Below are 16295 nucleotides of genomic sequence, written 5' to 3'. Positions count from 1 at the left end.
CCAAAGGATGATTAAGCTACTGTGAAAAATGTAGGAGGAGTTCAGGGAAGAAGGGGCTTTTTGTATAAAAAACGTCATTTTTTGACCCCCATTTGATCCCCCGGGGCAAAATCGAAATTCCGAAACCTTACTGCACATCTACATGACACCCCAAACCATCTCCCAAAGGATGATTAAGCTACTGTGAAAAATGTAGGAGGAGTTCAGGGAAGAAGGGGCTTTTTGTATAAAAAACGTCATTTTTCGACCCCCATTTGATCCCCCGGGGCAAAATCAAAATTCCGAAACCTTACTGCACATCTACATGACACCCCCAACCATCTCCCAAAGGATGATTAAGCTACTGTGAAAAATGTAGGAGGAGTTCAGGGAAGAAGGGGCTTTTTGTATAAAAAAACGTCATTTTTCGACCCCCATTTGATCCCCCGGGGCAAAATCAAAATTCTGAAACCTTACTGCACATCTACATGACACCCCCAACCATCTCCCAAAGGATGATTAAGCTAGTGTAAAAAATGTAGGAGGAGTTCAGGGAAGAAAAGTGTGACAGACGGACGGACGGACGGACAGACGGACGGACGGACATGAGTAACAACAATATACCCGAACTTTCTTTCGAAAGTGCGGGTATAATAATATAATTTGGCATGCAAGTAGACTACACTGAGATACATAATTGTCAGTTTTGTGTTCTTGATTTTGATGAACGGTGTTGCTTGGTAAGTAAACTTGAAAATTCTGTAATTTTTTTTTAAAAAAGCTACTCCTTCTAGTGTACGGCTGTAGTCTTATTGCAGTCTTGCCACAAAAGGAGACTTAATCAAGGATCATTATTATATTTATTGCTTTTGTAAAGTTTTAAGTCCCAACTGCTACTTTTCTCTTCCTTTACTATACGTACAAACAAGTAAAGCTATAGTCTCAACAAAGACTTCTGGTTATGTAACCGTAATCGAGGACTCAGGGGGTATATATTTTTTGCCCTGCCCGTTCGTCCGTGTATGTGTTCGTCCGCAAAAACTTACACCTTTTAAACTTTTGAGTGGTTTGGGGTATTGCTTTCATTTTTTCCACCTGTATATTACTTGAAAAAGACCTTTTTTAGATACCACCAAAATTGACCTCTTGAACTTGAAGTTTGCACCACTTTTACACAAAATTATTAAACTTTAATCTTGGTCATAACTTTTGAACAGTATAACTAGGGTTTCTCTATTTCATAAGTGTATTCCTTGTGACACCTTTCTCCTTGGGTACTCTTCAAAAGTTGTGGCTAGGGTGAAAGATCTAGCGAACATGGTGAAGGAAAATCTCTGTATGTTACTCATCAGTATCTTCAAAATCTGATTTATTTCTCTAAGCTTATTTGCATCTGCGATGTCAATTGCAAGAAAAATACCCTGGTCATCGATATTTAGACTTCCTTTGCAGGAAATTTGCTTAATTTTCCTTTCGTGAAATTTGAACATAAAAGTTACCATTGCTATATTCCTTCAATTTGATGTATGTGCATGTTTTAATGAACCTCTTTAAAACACGACAACTAATAACATAAATTTGGAGCCATTTCTTCTCTTTAACACAATAGAATGATTTCTTTGATTCCATATTTTTTGTTATTGATATTGTTTTTCGACTATAAAAAGCGCATATTATGTTGTCAATGTTTATGAAGCAATCTGGCACATTTAACGTGTGTTTTCTGTAAGGCATTTGTAAGAAATACTATCTGATAGACATGTTAAAAATATTTTCCTTTGTCAGAATTCTACAAAATGCTGTGCTGATTAAATGTTTAGTATCTTAGCAATGTCTTTCCATGCAAATCGAACATTTTCAGATATCCTGTTGCACACAACTTTTCCTGGTGTCCCCACAAATTTTCAATCGACCAGTGTGACTGTTTTATTTTAACTCTCTCCTTTTTCTTTTGAATTATTGAATCCTTCTGAATACAGCGTTCATTAAAGATCATTTTTTCACATATAAAAATAATATCTTAAATAGGAGTTCTTTGGCGATTTATATATCTCCATATCCTTCATGTAAAAAGATGTTTTCTTATACGTTCTCATTTTCATTTTCTTGGCAGAGATAATTTATGAACAGTTTTCATGGGCGGATACAGGATTGGTGATTAGGGGGGGGGGGGGGGGGGCGTAGATAATTTTTTTGAGGTAAGGGTCTGGGTAAGGGGTCAGTGGGTCCAGGGTGAAGCCCTTGTGGGGCCCAGGGGGCGAAACCCTCGAAAGCTCCTGAATTTTCGTGTATTTTATGAGTAAAACCAGACATTATAATTGTGCCTATTTTTCCTTTTTTTTTTCTTAAAAGTGACATATAGGTCCGGATGTTTGAATATTAATTCTAGTGAATGTTTCTCCTTGTATTGTATTATAATTTAACACATGCTACTATAATCAGGGACCTGCAAGGGGTGATCAAAAAGTACGCAAACTAATTGAATAACTTCCATACAAGAAACAATATTTGGTTTTAATGTTGATTATATTTTAAATTAATCCTCCCCGATTTTAATGCACATCAACCACCGTTCTGCGCATGAGCGAATCACGTGATATTGGCGGTCACGTGACCCCCTCCATAGCGCTCTGTCACAAAAGTTAAAAGATTTTTCCGAGTTTTATATTTCTCTCCATGTGAGTTAATTTTTATGACAAGAACAGTTAATTTGTCAGAAATGGTCATATCCTGGCAACAGAATGGGTGGATAATAACATCCTTTCCAAAAATAAGCATGGCGACCATTAAAACACAAATCTTCTGTCTCAGGAGAGACCTTTATTCAAGGTGGATAGAGAATGGGTTCATCCTTTTTATCATATCTAATATGTTTAAAATCTAAAGTAAACGATATCTTAGGTATTTAATACTTATATCATTGTTCAAATATTCAACTATTTTTCAAAGTGCTAATTGGAGGTCTTTGATAGCAAATTGCTTAATTAAAAATACATATCTTTTCAAACTTGCTTTCACTGGGCAAGATGACAAGTATCATTTTTAACCATCAGCCTTCCTTTACTAAAACGATAAATCCAATCATTAATTGAATTTATAGGAACTCATTTATCTCAATAAACTGTGTACAAATTATTATTTGATACTGTAGAGGGATTTCTAAGATATTACAATAAATTGAACAGTCGTTTGTTGAACGAGTTCGATGAGACAACCATTTTTCGTCACAAGTGACCTAAATAGTGACGTCATTTTCACATTGTGACGTCACAAACAAGGAGCGAAACTTTATTCAGCATATGCTATTTATAGACCTTGTGTATGGCTATGTGTGTACCGAATTTCATTCTAATCTGAATTGTGGTTTTGTAGATATAGAGGTAGTTTGCGAACTTTTTGATCACCCCTCGTATATACTGGCGGGATTCATAAGTCAACTCTAATTAATTATATCTTTATGCTATCACATATTTCAGATCAAAACCTATAATTATCTATCAAAAATCCGATTTTGGTGTTTGTTTTCTTAATATCTAAATCATATTATAATTTATGCATTAAAAATTTATTAAAAATCAATTCCAATACATAAAATGAATAAGTGATATTAATCAGAAAACACCCTATTTACTAGGAATAAACGAAGTTTGACAAACTTGTAGTGTTGTGCGTGATGTTTTGGGTAAATACACATGGCGCTGAAGGAGTTGCCTATCCCGTTAGCTCCTGGTTTTTTGGTAATAGTGGTTTTGGCATTATTAATATTAGTCATATCATAATTTTAGGGGGTGGGTGGGCACGCCCTTCCTTAAATCCGCCAGTGGTTTTTAGCTAAGTGTTTTTAATTTCTTTGCAAGGACAATAGAAAAAAAATGAGGGTTTTTTTCTGTGTTCAGGCGCTCTTTAAAAGAACTTTTCAACTGTGAAAAAAATTAAATGCCTCCGAATTTATTATGATAATCGTATACTGTATTTAAGAAATAAAGTCCGCGTTTTCGTGAATGTTGCAGGATAACCTCGTTGTATTATAAATAGCTTTTTTAAATTACAGATTTGTTTGTAATATGTATTGATTAGTTTTTCGTATACAATAACAAAATAATATTCCTGTTCTACTGCTCTCAGCCAGGTTTTAGCCTCGTTTTTGAAGGGGGGGGGCAGCCAGAGAAAATTTTTTTTACTTACCTGAAACAGTTGATAAGCAAAAAAAAAAAAAAAAAAAGGAAACAAGAAAAGTTGCTAAAGTCGATAATCCTATTTCTTAGGGGGGGGGAGGGGATGGGGCGGGGGTGGGGCGGGGGTGGGGCGGTTTGGGGGGTTAGAGGCCAACGTTTTCCAATGCCAACTTCTTATTGCCGATGTTTTACACTACGTTTTCCTTAGATAACATAAAGTTGGGGGGGGGGGCGCTTGCTGCATCGATGTGGTGTAAACAAGTATTTCATGATACAGCCAAACATGCATTTGAATTGTCCAGGTTTGATACGTGTTTCTGATCTGATAATTTTTTGATGAAGTTCGTGATTAATTGGAGAATAATGTCCGCAGCAGCTTTTCTTTGATCTTTGCAATAATCAGGGTAGAATTTGCATTACTTATTGAACGACCCTCGTATATGAAAGGGTTTCTTCCTATTTACTATTGATTGTTCCTATCATTATATATGAAAGAGTACTATAGGATGTTTTTAAGACATGATGGGGTTTCCTTTTATGCGTAGCACAAATCAACGTTATTTAAACCGAAGCGATGACGACTTATCTTGTTTATCCAAGTTAAAAGATTACCTTGTAAAATTCCTCTTCTTCGATTGTTCAGGTAAGTAGATAAAAAACTTTTAAAATGATTTGTACTTGATTTTTAGCTCTACTGGTCAGAGACCAGAAGAGCTTATGCGATAGTAATGCGTCCGTCGTCCGTCCGTCTGTCTGTCTGTCTGTAAACAATTTTTCAAAATGCTACTCCTCCTACAGTTTTGGTCTGATTTCAATATAACTTGGCACACAAGTAGACTACACTAAGATACATAATTCTGTGTATCGGTTTTTGATTTCGATGAACGGTGTTGCCGTGGTTACTAAAAATAGAAATTTCTGTGAAATTCTTTCAAAATGCTACTCCTCCTACAGTTTTAGTCTGATTTCAATATAATATGGCATACAAGTAGACTACACTAAGATACATAATTCTGTATATTGGTTTTTGATTTCGATGAACGGTGTTGCCGTGGTTACTAAAAATAGAAATTTCTGTGAAATTCTTTCAAAATGCTACTCCTCCTACAGTTTTAGTCTGATTTCAATATAACTTGGCACACAAGTAGACAACCCTAAGATACACAATTCTGTGTATCGGTTTTTGATTTCAATGAATGGTGTTGCCGTGGTTACTAAAAATAGAAATTTCTGTGAAATTCTTTCAAAATGCTACTCCTCCTACAGTTTTAGTCTGATTTCAATATAACTTGGCACACAAGTAGACTACACTAAGATACACAATTCTGTGTATCGGTTTTTGATTTCGGTGAACGGTGTTGCCGTGGTTACTAAAAATAGAAATTTCTGTGAAATTCTTTCGAAATGCTACTCCTTCTACAGTTTTAGTCTGATTTCAATATAACTTGGCACACAAGTAGACAACCCTAAGATACACAATTCTGTGTATCGGTTTTTGATTTCAATGAACGGTGTTGCCGTGGTTACTAAAAATAGAAATTTCTGTGAAATTCTTTCGAAATGCTACTCCTTCTACAGTTTTAGTCTGATTTCAATATAACTTGGCACACAAGTAGACTACAATAAGATACATAATTCTGTGTATCAGTTTTTGATTTCGATGAACGGTGTTGCCGTGGTTACTAAAAATAGAAATTTCTGTGAAATTCTTTCAAAATGCTACTCCTTCTACAGTTTTAGTCTGATTTCAATATAACTTGGCACACAAGTAGACTACACTAAGATACATAATTCTGTATATCGGTTTTTGATTTCGATGAACGGTGTTGCCGTGGTTACTAAAAATAGAAATTTCTGTGAAATTCTTTCAAAATGCTACTCCTCCTACAGTTTTAGTCTGATTTCAATATAACTTGGCACACAAGTAGACTACACTAAGATACACAATTCTGTGTATCGGTTTTTGATTTCGGTGAACGGTGTTGCCGTGGTTACTAAAAATAGAAATTTCTGTGAAATTCTTTCGAAATGCTACTCCTTCTACAGTTTTAGTCTGATTTCAATATAACTTGGCACACAAGTAGACAACCCTAAGATACACAATTCTGTGTATCGGTTTTTGATTTCAATGAACGGTGTTGCCGTGGTTACTAAAAATAGAAATTTCTGTGAAATTCTTTCAAAATGCTACTCCTTCTACAGTTTTAGTCTGATTTCAATATAACTTGGCACACAAGTAGACTACAATAAGATACATAATTCTGTGTATCAGTTTTTGATTTCGATGAACGGTGTTGCCGTGGTTACTAAAAATAGAAATTTCTGTGAAATTCTTTCAAAATGCTACTCCTTCTACAGTTTTAGTCTGATTTCAATATAACTTGGCACACAAGTAGACTACACTAAGATACATAATTCTGTATATCGGTTTTTGATTTCGATGAACGGTGTTGCCGTGGTTACTAAAAATAGAAATTTCTGTGAAATTCTTTCAAAATGCTACTCCTCCTACAGTTTTAGTCTGATTTCAATATAACTTGGCACACAAGTAGACTACACTAAGATACACAATTCTGTGTATCGGTTTTTGATTTCAATGAACGGTGTTGCCGTGGTTACTAAAAATAGAAATTTCTGTGAAATTCTTTCAAAATGCTACTCCTTCTACAGTTTTAGTCTGATTTCAATATAACTTGGCACACAAGTAGACTACACTAAGATACATAATTCTGTATATCGGTTTTTGATTTCGATGAACGGTGTTGCCGTGGTTACTAAAAATAGAAATTTCTGTGAAATTCTTTCAAAATGCTACTCCTTCTACAGTTTTAGTCTGATTTCAATATAACTTGGCACACAAGTAGACAACCCTAAGATACATAATTCTGTGTATCGGTTTTTGATTTCAATGAACGGTGTTGTCGTGGTTACTAAAAATAGAAATTTCTGTGAAATTCTTTCAAAATGCTACTCCAAATACAATTTTAGTCTGATTACAATATAAATGTGGCATGCAAGTAGACTGCACTAAGAACATAAAGAGACTTAATCAAGGATCATTATTCTATTTATTGCTGTTGAAAAGTTTCAATTTCCAACTGCTTAAGTACTTTTCTCTTCCTTTGCTATAAGTACAAACCAGTAGAGCTTCAGTCTCGACAGAGACTTCTGGTTGTTATTATGGACAAATTTCATGGATATATTTAAGACCAATATTTGATCAAACGTATAATTACCATATCGTTATACCTGTAATTTCCGTATCGTTTAATAAGCACCTGAAATGTAATAAACAAGAATTTGTTGCACAAGTATCTATGTTGCTTCCGTTTAAGATTTGGGATATAATTTAAAGAGGTGGTTGACAGTCCCAAAAACACAATATATAATGACCTGTGAATGTTCATGGTGCAGATAGGTATTTCCTGTCATCAGACAGAAGATGCTTATGTTGCTATAACTAACTGATCATCCTTTCCCTTTTTGTACAATGTTTTGAAATGAAGCCACTGTAACACAAACAGCAGATAGAGAAAAGAAATAGGATTGCATGTTTTATTATAAGTTCACAGTTTGACTTTACTTCAAATTCTTCTTTGTTTAAATGTATTTATATCTAGGATTCAAGCACACCAAACATTGCATATTTATTTAGCATTATCTTATTTTTTTTATTCTACTGAAAGTTTGCCATTGCTAATTCAGCATTGTAACCTTTAAGGGTGAGATGCCACCTATAACAATCATGAGTCGTGGATCCAGGTATGGACTTATGTCACTGACCGAAAATCGATGTGGTGAGTTACACATGTTTAACAGGACATTGTATCGTGTGCATCTAGGATATATTTAATGACAAAATATTTTAGAGATCCCCTTTGAGGTATTATCTTTATTTCCCATTCATATTTTAAATGGGTCTTGTTTAAAAGTCCCAATTAAGGAAGTAATTGGAATTTTCTGTACTATGCTGTTACTATGCTGTTATTTCTTTTGTATCCCATGTTAACTTGTTTATTCCATGGACATCACTCATTGGATATTTTTGTATATGATATTGAAGTAATTTTTACACCTCCAACAATGTAAAAAAATACTACATTATAATTACCACCAGGTGACATAAATGGTGTATATAAGAATTTATTTTCTTTACATCAATCTAAATAAACATCCATCGACCTTAAGGTCAAGATCTAGTAAATGAAAGATGCCTGCAGATTTATCAAATTTGAGAAATAAATTCCTTTAATGATGCTTTGCAACTTTAGCTTGATCAAATAAGGTGTTTCGGAGCATAATTTGTAGGAAAACAAGTTGAAAAACCATAGTTTAAACTGTCATTTTCAATGAAAAATTAAGAATACCAAATATGAATATGGGAGTTTTTTTTTCATTTTCATATTGCCTACAGTCTTTCAGAAAACGGTAATTTGTTTGTTCACATCTTCGCTACCAAGGGTTTCCGATCCGATACCTACTGTACAAGAGTAGATTAGGTATCGGATTGGAAACCCTTGGCTAGCGAAGATGGTTTGTTCATGGCCTCTTCTTTAAGATAATACACTTGTAGCAAATTTTATTTAGGATCGGGATAACTTTTCATATGATTTAAAATTGAATGCCATGGCAAGCCCAAAATAACTTTAGTATCCTTACAATTTAATAAGACGTGAAATTTAATAACATTAGGGTTAACATAAAAAATATTTGGAACAATTTTTTTCGTTCACTCTTGAAAAAAGAACATTCTTAAAGGTAGTGGAATTTATCTCCTAAATTGTTAGAGGAACAAAGATCACAAATACACTCATCTCTATCAACTCCCCAAAATCGACCTTTTTCAATAGGAAATCTGTGATTCATAGATCTAAATTTACATGAAGCTTTTCTCAAATCCCTTCTTAGATATATCAAATAATTTTCAAAATAATTTTCTAATTTAAATTTCCTATAATTAAGGGTTTTTGGCATCTCAAAAATACAGGCATACCAATTCTGCTTAAATTGATCAATTAATCTAGCTTTTAAAAATTTTGACACCAATATTTTCGTTGGAGAAAACTGTTGCGACCATAACTCAGCCATTCCACAATCATTTAGTGTTTTTTCAACATAATTAATCCACTTAGCCTGCATTAAGTCATGTTCTCTAAGTTTTAATAACAATTTATATAAAAGAAAAGATATTTTGTCTTGTTTGCCACAAACAAGTCTATACCAAAATCCAATAACTCTGGACTTAATAAATATTTCTACTGGGTATCTGCCTAGTTCACCATAAAAAACCTGATTAGGGGTAGATTTTTTCAGATTTAGAATTATTTTGTAAATTGTACATATAAATTTTCTATGACATTGTTATTATCAAATCCCCTTACTTCACACCCATAAAGTAATATGGGTGTTACCATACTGTCAAAAAGTTTCAGCTGAATATCTAAAGGTAAATCCAAATATCTTACTTTTTTGAGTAAACTGAACATAGCATTCCTACCTTGCTCAAGTAGCTTAGTTTTATTACTAACAAAAGATCCATTACTTGAAAAAGTTACACCTAAGTAAACAAATTCATCAACAACTGATAAGGTTTGGTTGTCATATGTAAAGACTATTGTTGTATTGTCAGTTTTAGGTTTATTTAAAGTAACAATCTTTGTTTTAGATGTACGGGAAAAAGAAAGTTGAAATTGATTATGACGTCATAATTTTTTTAAGCTTTCATTTTCCCTGATAATGCTCCCCTTTCAAAATCGATCTTATAAAAGGACCTGGCATTATTCTTTTTTCTTTTATAGCAAATAAAATAGATCTAAAAAAAATCCAAATTAATACGACTATTTATTTAATCGTGTTTCTCTCATTGCCTCTGGTAAGGACCCCAGTAAATGTAAACAAGTAAATGACATGAACTGCTCAATGAGTTTGTATCATTCAATATTATTGATTGATTGTATATGTTGTTTAACGTCACTCTCGAGAATTTTTCACTCATATGGAGAAGCCACCACTTGTCGATGGAGAGCTACAAATTTTGTCCTATACTCGGCACTTAGGGTCATTGAGCAGTGAGGGATCTTTTTCATGCCAACACCTACTGTGACACAGGACCTCGGTTTATACGCATTCAATTATTGCATCATATAATAAAACATATGTTGCTGTTTTTAATCAATACGATGGTTTATTTTGTACTTGGACAATATGCACTTCGCCATTTGGGTTCTGTGTATATTGTACTCCTCAGGTGGCTAATTCATAGTATTTTTGACGTCAAAAACAGGAATACATGTAATTATATGATGTCCCATATTTGTGGCGGCACATTTGGTTTTGCATGAGAGTTTTTAAGCCAAATAAAATTGATTCCTACATTAAACATTGTAAAATATTGATAGTGATGTAAAAACATGGATTAGAAGGAACCCTTGATGATTGTATACGCTGTAGTTGCAAATGATTTTTATCAGAAACGTTATGATTTTTTAATCCTTGGTCGAGTCTTAAACAAAAATCATATCCAACCACAATATCATGCAATATCCTATCATTTTTTTTAATTTATTTGTTTTTTTCCTAATTGAAAAAATCAATTTTTTACAGTCCCGTTAAAGAAAATCAACATCCAGGTGGCGATCCATGGATTTATCGCCAACGTGACCTCTGACCTTCAGTATGTTAACGACTCGGACGAGAACATGGAGACAGAGTTTGTCTTCCCACTCGACTCTGACGCAGCTGTTTATAAGTTTGAAGCTGAGTTAGACGGTAGAACCATTGTAGCAGAGGTTCAAGAGAAATCACAGGTTAACATACATATTTGTGTTCAAAATTCATATAATATACATTTATTGCACATACTATTATGGGAAATATGAAGATCTATTCAGCCAAGATAAATCATATTCCCCCGCGAGGGATTCACATTTTCCTAAACATTCATATTTGGTTTCTCTAGAAGAAAACAGATAAAGCGTTGTATAGAATGAATATTATGAGGTGTAATAAAATTAATTTATTTCATATCGTTTAAAAAATATAATTTGTTTTTGTCAAAGGCAAAAGAGACATACCAAGATGCCGTTTCTTCTGGTCACACGGCTATGTACATGGGAGAAGATGACAACGCTGGAGATATATTTCGTCTCAAACTCGGAAATCTCCCGGCCAAGAAAGCAGCAAAATTCACATTTGCTTACGTAGTGGAGCTGGATTTGTCATCTGATAAAGCGGGGACATTTATGTTGCCAACAGTTCTAAATCCAAGATACGTTCCAGACTGTTGTAAGTCTGAAAGAATATTTTTCTCTCTAAGTTACATCTATGTATCTAACTTACAGGGTAAGGCAAATTGATTTGAAAATTATAAAAGGGAAAGGAGAAAAGTGAAAATAACAAACAGTGATGGATGTATATTAAGCTACCACATTCAAATAAACTGCTGTACATCCATTAAGCTTAAGTAGAGTTTTATGACTATAACATTACTCCTTATTTCTGGGTTTTCTCGAAAACTGATTTTCTCAAGGACAGATGATACAAGCAAATTTATTTTGAAAAAATTGAAAATAACAATTTCAGTCATGTTTTGATAGGTAAAATGAATGGATTTCACCGCGTAATTTTTATTTTTTTATTCAAAGTTTGACAAAAATGGGACTTGAAGTAAAAAATATTTGTATAGATTAATAAGTATGGTGTCAGAGATGCAGAACTATGAACATCATAGAAAGTTTAAAATACCTTTATATTCTACAAATCTATTTTTTTGCATCATTTTTAGTGACATAAGGCCATAAAATATATACCAATCCAGGAATGCAGTTTTTTGTCTGTATCATCTGTCCTTAAAAGAATTCGATAGAATAAATAGCACCATGCTAAAATATTTAGCACTTTTAATTTATAAATAAAAACTCAATGTAAAATTAAGATACCACTCCACAAATTGTAATGATACATACCTCTTTGAAAACTCTTCCCTTTAAAGCATCAAAAGACGAATCTAACTCTGAGGAGACTGACACAACAATAATAACATGTAAAACAACCGAAAGCGATTTTGGAATGATATATTGCTCAGACTTTACAATGAATTTGGAAGCTGAAGTTGATGGAGGTAGAAACCTTATGGTTTCCGAAAACAAGATGGAGTTTGATGTGGTGGCAGATGCAATCGATAACAAGGTATAGACTCACTATAACAATTTCTTTCCACTCTTTTTTTTTTTTTACAAAAGGCCTATGCATACTATAGGTTCTTTTTTATATTTATTTAATAATTTTGTTATGCCATTGAAATTCATTGTAAATGGTAAATTTATATTTTTCTGTGACAATTGAAATTGTCTTATACAAAAATTGACTTTTTTAATCTCCTTTTCGTTTTGTTTTCTCTGATTCAAAATTAATGTTTCCCTAAAGTATATGATCATTAAAAAATAGCATTGAAGAGATTATTATTATTAAAAGTTTTTATGATTTAAATCATTTGTGCACTCTAATTAACGAAGCTGGGAGCAGCTTATTATAAACCTTGGCGTCGTTGTCGGTGTCCCAGTTTAAAGTTCTTTGGTGCAGATTTCCATATCAATCAGAGGTTCATGGAAGATGCTCATAGTATGTTATTTGTACCTGTACCAGTTAAGTTTTCACGTGCTGCAATTGTAGCTTATGAATGACCATTTCTTTGAGCAGGTTAAAATTTTGATGGTAGGTTAATATATTTTAGCAAGTCTCATTTCCAAGCAATTTTAAGCCCTATATTGAGCAATATTACAAGCAAGGATGAAACATCTAAGTATAATCACTTCCAGTCTTACTTCGGATGCTGAATTTCACGTACATTTTCCAGATGAGTGATCCGATCAAAGTTTTAGAGTAGTTTCATTTTAAAGTGACTATAATCCCTATGTTGTTGAAACTTGCTTTAATGATACATCTTAGGATGCCCACTTCCAGACTTGCTTCAGATGCCGGATGTGATCTACATCTTCCGGATGAGTTACTAGGTTAAAGTTCAAGGTTCATTTTTAAGCACTGTGACTATATATATGGCCTCTTTTCGCAAAACTTACATTGATGATTAACTAAGGAAGCATACTACTGGACTTGATTCGCATACTAGATGTGGCCCATATTTTCCAAATGATATTGGCCAGATAAAGGTTTTCCAGCAGAATCTTACGTAAGGGATTATCTATTTTACTTAGACAAACCATGCATTGTATAGATACATCTTAGAATGCTAATAACCAGGCTTGCCTAGGATGGGTTGCCAAAGTTTTTGCAGCAGGTTTATTCTAAAGTAAATATGGGACCTATATTGACCAATCACGTATGTATACTGAAAGGATTAAGAAACGCATATTAAACTTTTGAGTTAAATCAAAACAATTATTTCAAATATGTTTTTAAGCATTTTTATCATACATTTTAATTCATCTTTAATCAACAAGTTACCAAAATTTTGTGCGAATTTGATTGATTTGCATTTTTATTCACTTATGCAATATTGAAATCAATTACTAAATCCACAGTAGATTCCGTCAGCCATACCGCGATTGCAAGAAATTTATATTGAATGCAAATATGCAAAAACGATGTCTATAATTCTAATGCATATTATTATGCTTCCTGTCAGTTTGTCTCTATATAACCCATACCCTACTATTTTCGCATAGTGGTCTAAGGATTTATATAGCGTAAGCATACTATGCCGAAATAGTGCACGGCCTTATTTTTTGAATAAAATTCTTCGATGCACTCACCGGGAATCGAACTCACGACCATGAGGTTGTCAGTCCGATGCCTTATCGATTACGCCACAGAGACGATCACTGATAAGAGAATTTTATTAAATATATAAACTTAATTTATACAATTGATACAAGAAGGAGAAAAGAGACAAGTATTATTTGAAAACAGTTATATTTATTCTAAGGAATCTTAGATAAATGTGTACAACAAAGTTTCAAACTAATTACATACAGATCGTTAGATGAATTGATACCATGGGGTCATTAAAACGCTTTTTTATATAGCGCTTGATTGAAGGATGTAAAAGAAAATTATCAATGAGAATCCACGTCTGTAAACAAATGTCTTACTAACAAAACAGAAAATAAAGATGAGTATCTTTGGGACAGAAAATTATGACTTATTTAGAGAAAATACTAGTAACCAAAAATAACTAAGCATGCAACTAATTTTAGCATGAAGATTTTCAATGAGTTTTTGCAAGTGCGCTGTGTTACCACCATTATTTTCAGGAAAAAATCAAATGGATTGCCGCATAAATAATAACAACAGTCAGCATAATAATAACAATAGTGTTGCATTATGCATATACTATGCCTAAATAGTAGGCAGGGTTTGACACATAGTGCACTCGCCTCCGGCTCGTGCACCATGTGTCAAACCCTGCCTACTATTTAGGCATAGTACATGCATAATGCAACACTATTATATAAGTATGGTACTCCAAAATTTTATTACAAAATAATCATCATTATCATGCACGTGTTTTGTTTTTTTTTTTACTTTTTATCATTTCTCCTACGTGATGCCATACATCTTCTGGTTGTGTAGTTCTGAGTAGTGATTTTAGTGCAAAGTAACCAAAATAAACATCCGACCAATTTTCATAATTTTCGGTCACATAGTCAGAAAATTTTCCCATATCATGTTCTTGTGCGTTTCTTTTTCCTTTCAGTTTATATTCCAGGTATAATGAATCAAGGGATGAACACTCTCTAGCTTGCTTCGAGTCTGGATTTAAATTCCATATTCTGGATGTGTGACTTGTCTAAAGTTTTGAATAAGTCCATTTTCAATTATCTGAAAGCTCTTTAAGATGAAATTGCATAAATGTTGCAGAAAGTATGGGAATTTACCATACTAAAAGAATCATTCATCCAGTTGATATGAGCTGTGTAATCTATGATATCTTGTAGTTTTCTTTTTACCAACAAGATATATGCTTTTTAAAAGATTTTGAGATAATATTAAGACTTTTCATGATTTTAATCATTTTGACCTACAGATGACGTCATCCAAACAGCTCAAACATGGATCTGATTTCACAATAGTTTTACACTACAAAGGATTTGAAAAGCCAGGAGCAGTGCTAGAGAAAGGAAAGGAAGGCAGCGAAAGTAAGAAAATATAATTTTTTCACACCTGTCCAGTTTTTTTGGCCAATCACTTTTCTTAATTCAAAGACCAAGTTTTATGCGATTAATAAATTATTTTTTCCTAAATTTTTCCTTGTTTCTTACAGAACCATTTTTATCGACGGATGTGCTTATGATTAATTTTTCCCCAGAATTCAAAGACTTGGACACAAACGTGCCGTGTGAATTTGTTTTTATAATCGACCGTTCTGGTAAGACTTAACTTCATGTTTGTTTTAAAATAAAAAAAAATATATTGTGAATCATCTATAACACATGTGGATTGATTGACTGATTGTTTGTTTGTTGCTTTACATCCCACTGGAAAATTTTTCACTTAATATGTAGAGACCTCACCATTTACCGGGTGGGGCTTTTTAAAAATTTTGACCTTTACTCTGTACCTAGGGCCAATAAGCAGTGAGAGATCTTTATCGTGCCAACGCCTGCCTGGTCTCGGGACTAGCAACTATCAATTCAAGTGCCGAGCGCATGGCGAAGGAACACTTGCTACCCATTTCTTATCGACTAAGGTCAGTCGCGGCCGAGATTCGAAATCGCTACTTCCCGATCACAGGGCGAGCACTCTGAGCTACCGTGAATAGTCACACGTTTATTATGTATCATTGTTTACACATGTGAATTGTTCATCATCGTTTTCACACATATAATGTGAACCATCGATTTCACATATGTATTAGGAATCATCGTTGAAACATCTGTATTGTGAATAATACCCATAACAAGTAATCCTTTAAAAGTTATATTAGTGTTAGCATACAGCTTTCGAACAGTGAAGGATCTTTTTCGGTCCAGCACCTCTGCGACACACTGTATGCTCCTTGTCATAAAAGGGAAGTAACGGAAAAAAATCCATAGATAATTCAGTGTGTAAATAATGGTCTTGTAATAAGTATTAAAACGTCAGTCAGCATTTGTAAATTGTATTTGCTGACAGGTCCACTAA

General features: G+C 33.5%; 1 protein-coding gene across 1 annotated transcript; it reads left to right on the top strand.

Moving 5' to 3' along the window:
• The first annotated feature begins 7816 nt into the window (after positions 1-7816).
• On the top strand, positions 7817-15551 carry LOC134245524 (von Willebrand factor A domain-containing protein 5A-like). The gene is made up of 6 exons (XM_062727809.1): positions 7817-7951; positions 10758-10960; positions 11213-11438; positions 12145-12341; positions 15199-15310; positions 15436-15551. Exons 1-6 carry the CDS (start codon positions 7882-7884, stop codon positions 15549-15551), a joined length of 924 nt encoding a protein of 307 aa, XP_062583793.1. The 5' UTR covers positions 7817-7881.
• The last annotated feature ends 744 nt before the right edge of the window (positions 15552-16295 follow it).

Source organism: Saccostrea cucullata, unplaced genomic scaffold (assembly GCF_032062105.1).
Source record: "Saccostrea cucullata isolate Sc308-1 unplaced genomic scaffold, CSIRO_AGI_Scuc_v1 ctg13761, whole genome shotgun sequence".
Taxonomy (NCBI): Eukaryota; Metazoa; Mollusca; class Bivalvia; order Ostreida; family Ostreidae; genus Saccostrea; species Saccostrea cuccullata.
The sequence above is the reverse complement of the archived record's forward strand: the minus strand, read 5'-3'. Positions and strand labels throughout refer to the sequence as shown.

Coding starts and splice junctions, on each gene's coding strand:
- LOC134245524 (XM_062727809.1), top strand. CDS start 7,882: ATGCCACCTATAACAATCATGAGTCGTGGATCCAGGTATGGACTTATG. Junction 7,952..10,757: donor ACTGACCGAAAATCGATGTG/GTGAGTTACACA, acceptor AATTTTTTACAG/TCCCGTTAAAGAAAATCAAC. Junction 10,961..11,212: donor AGGTTCAAGAGAAATCACAG/GTTAACATACAT, acceptor TTTTTGTCAAAG/GCAAAAGAGACATACCAAGA.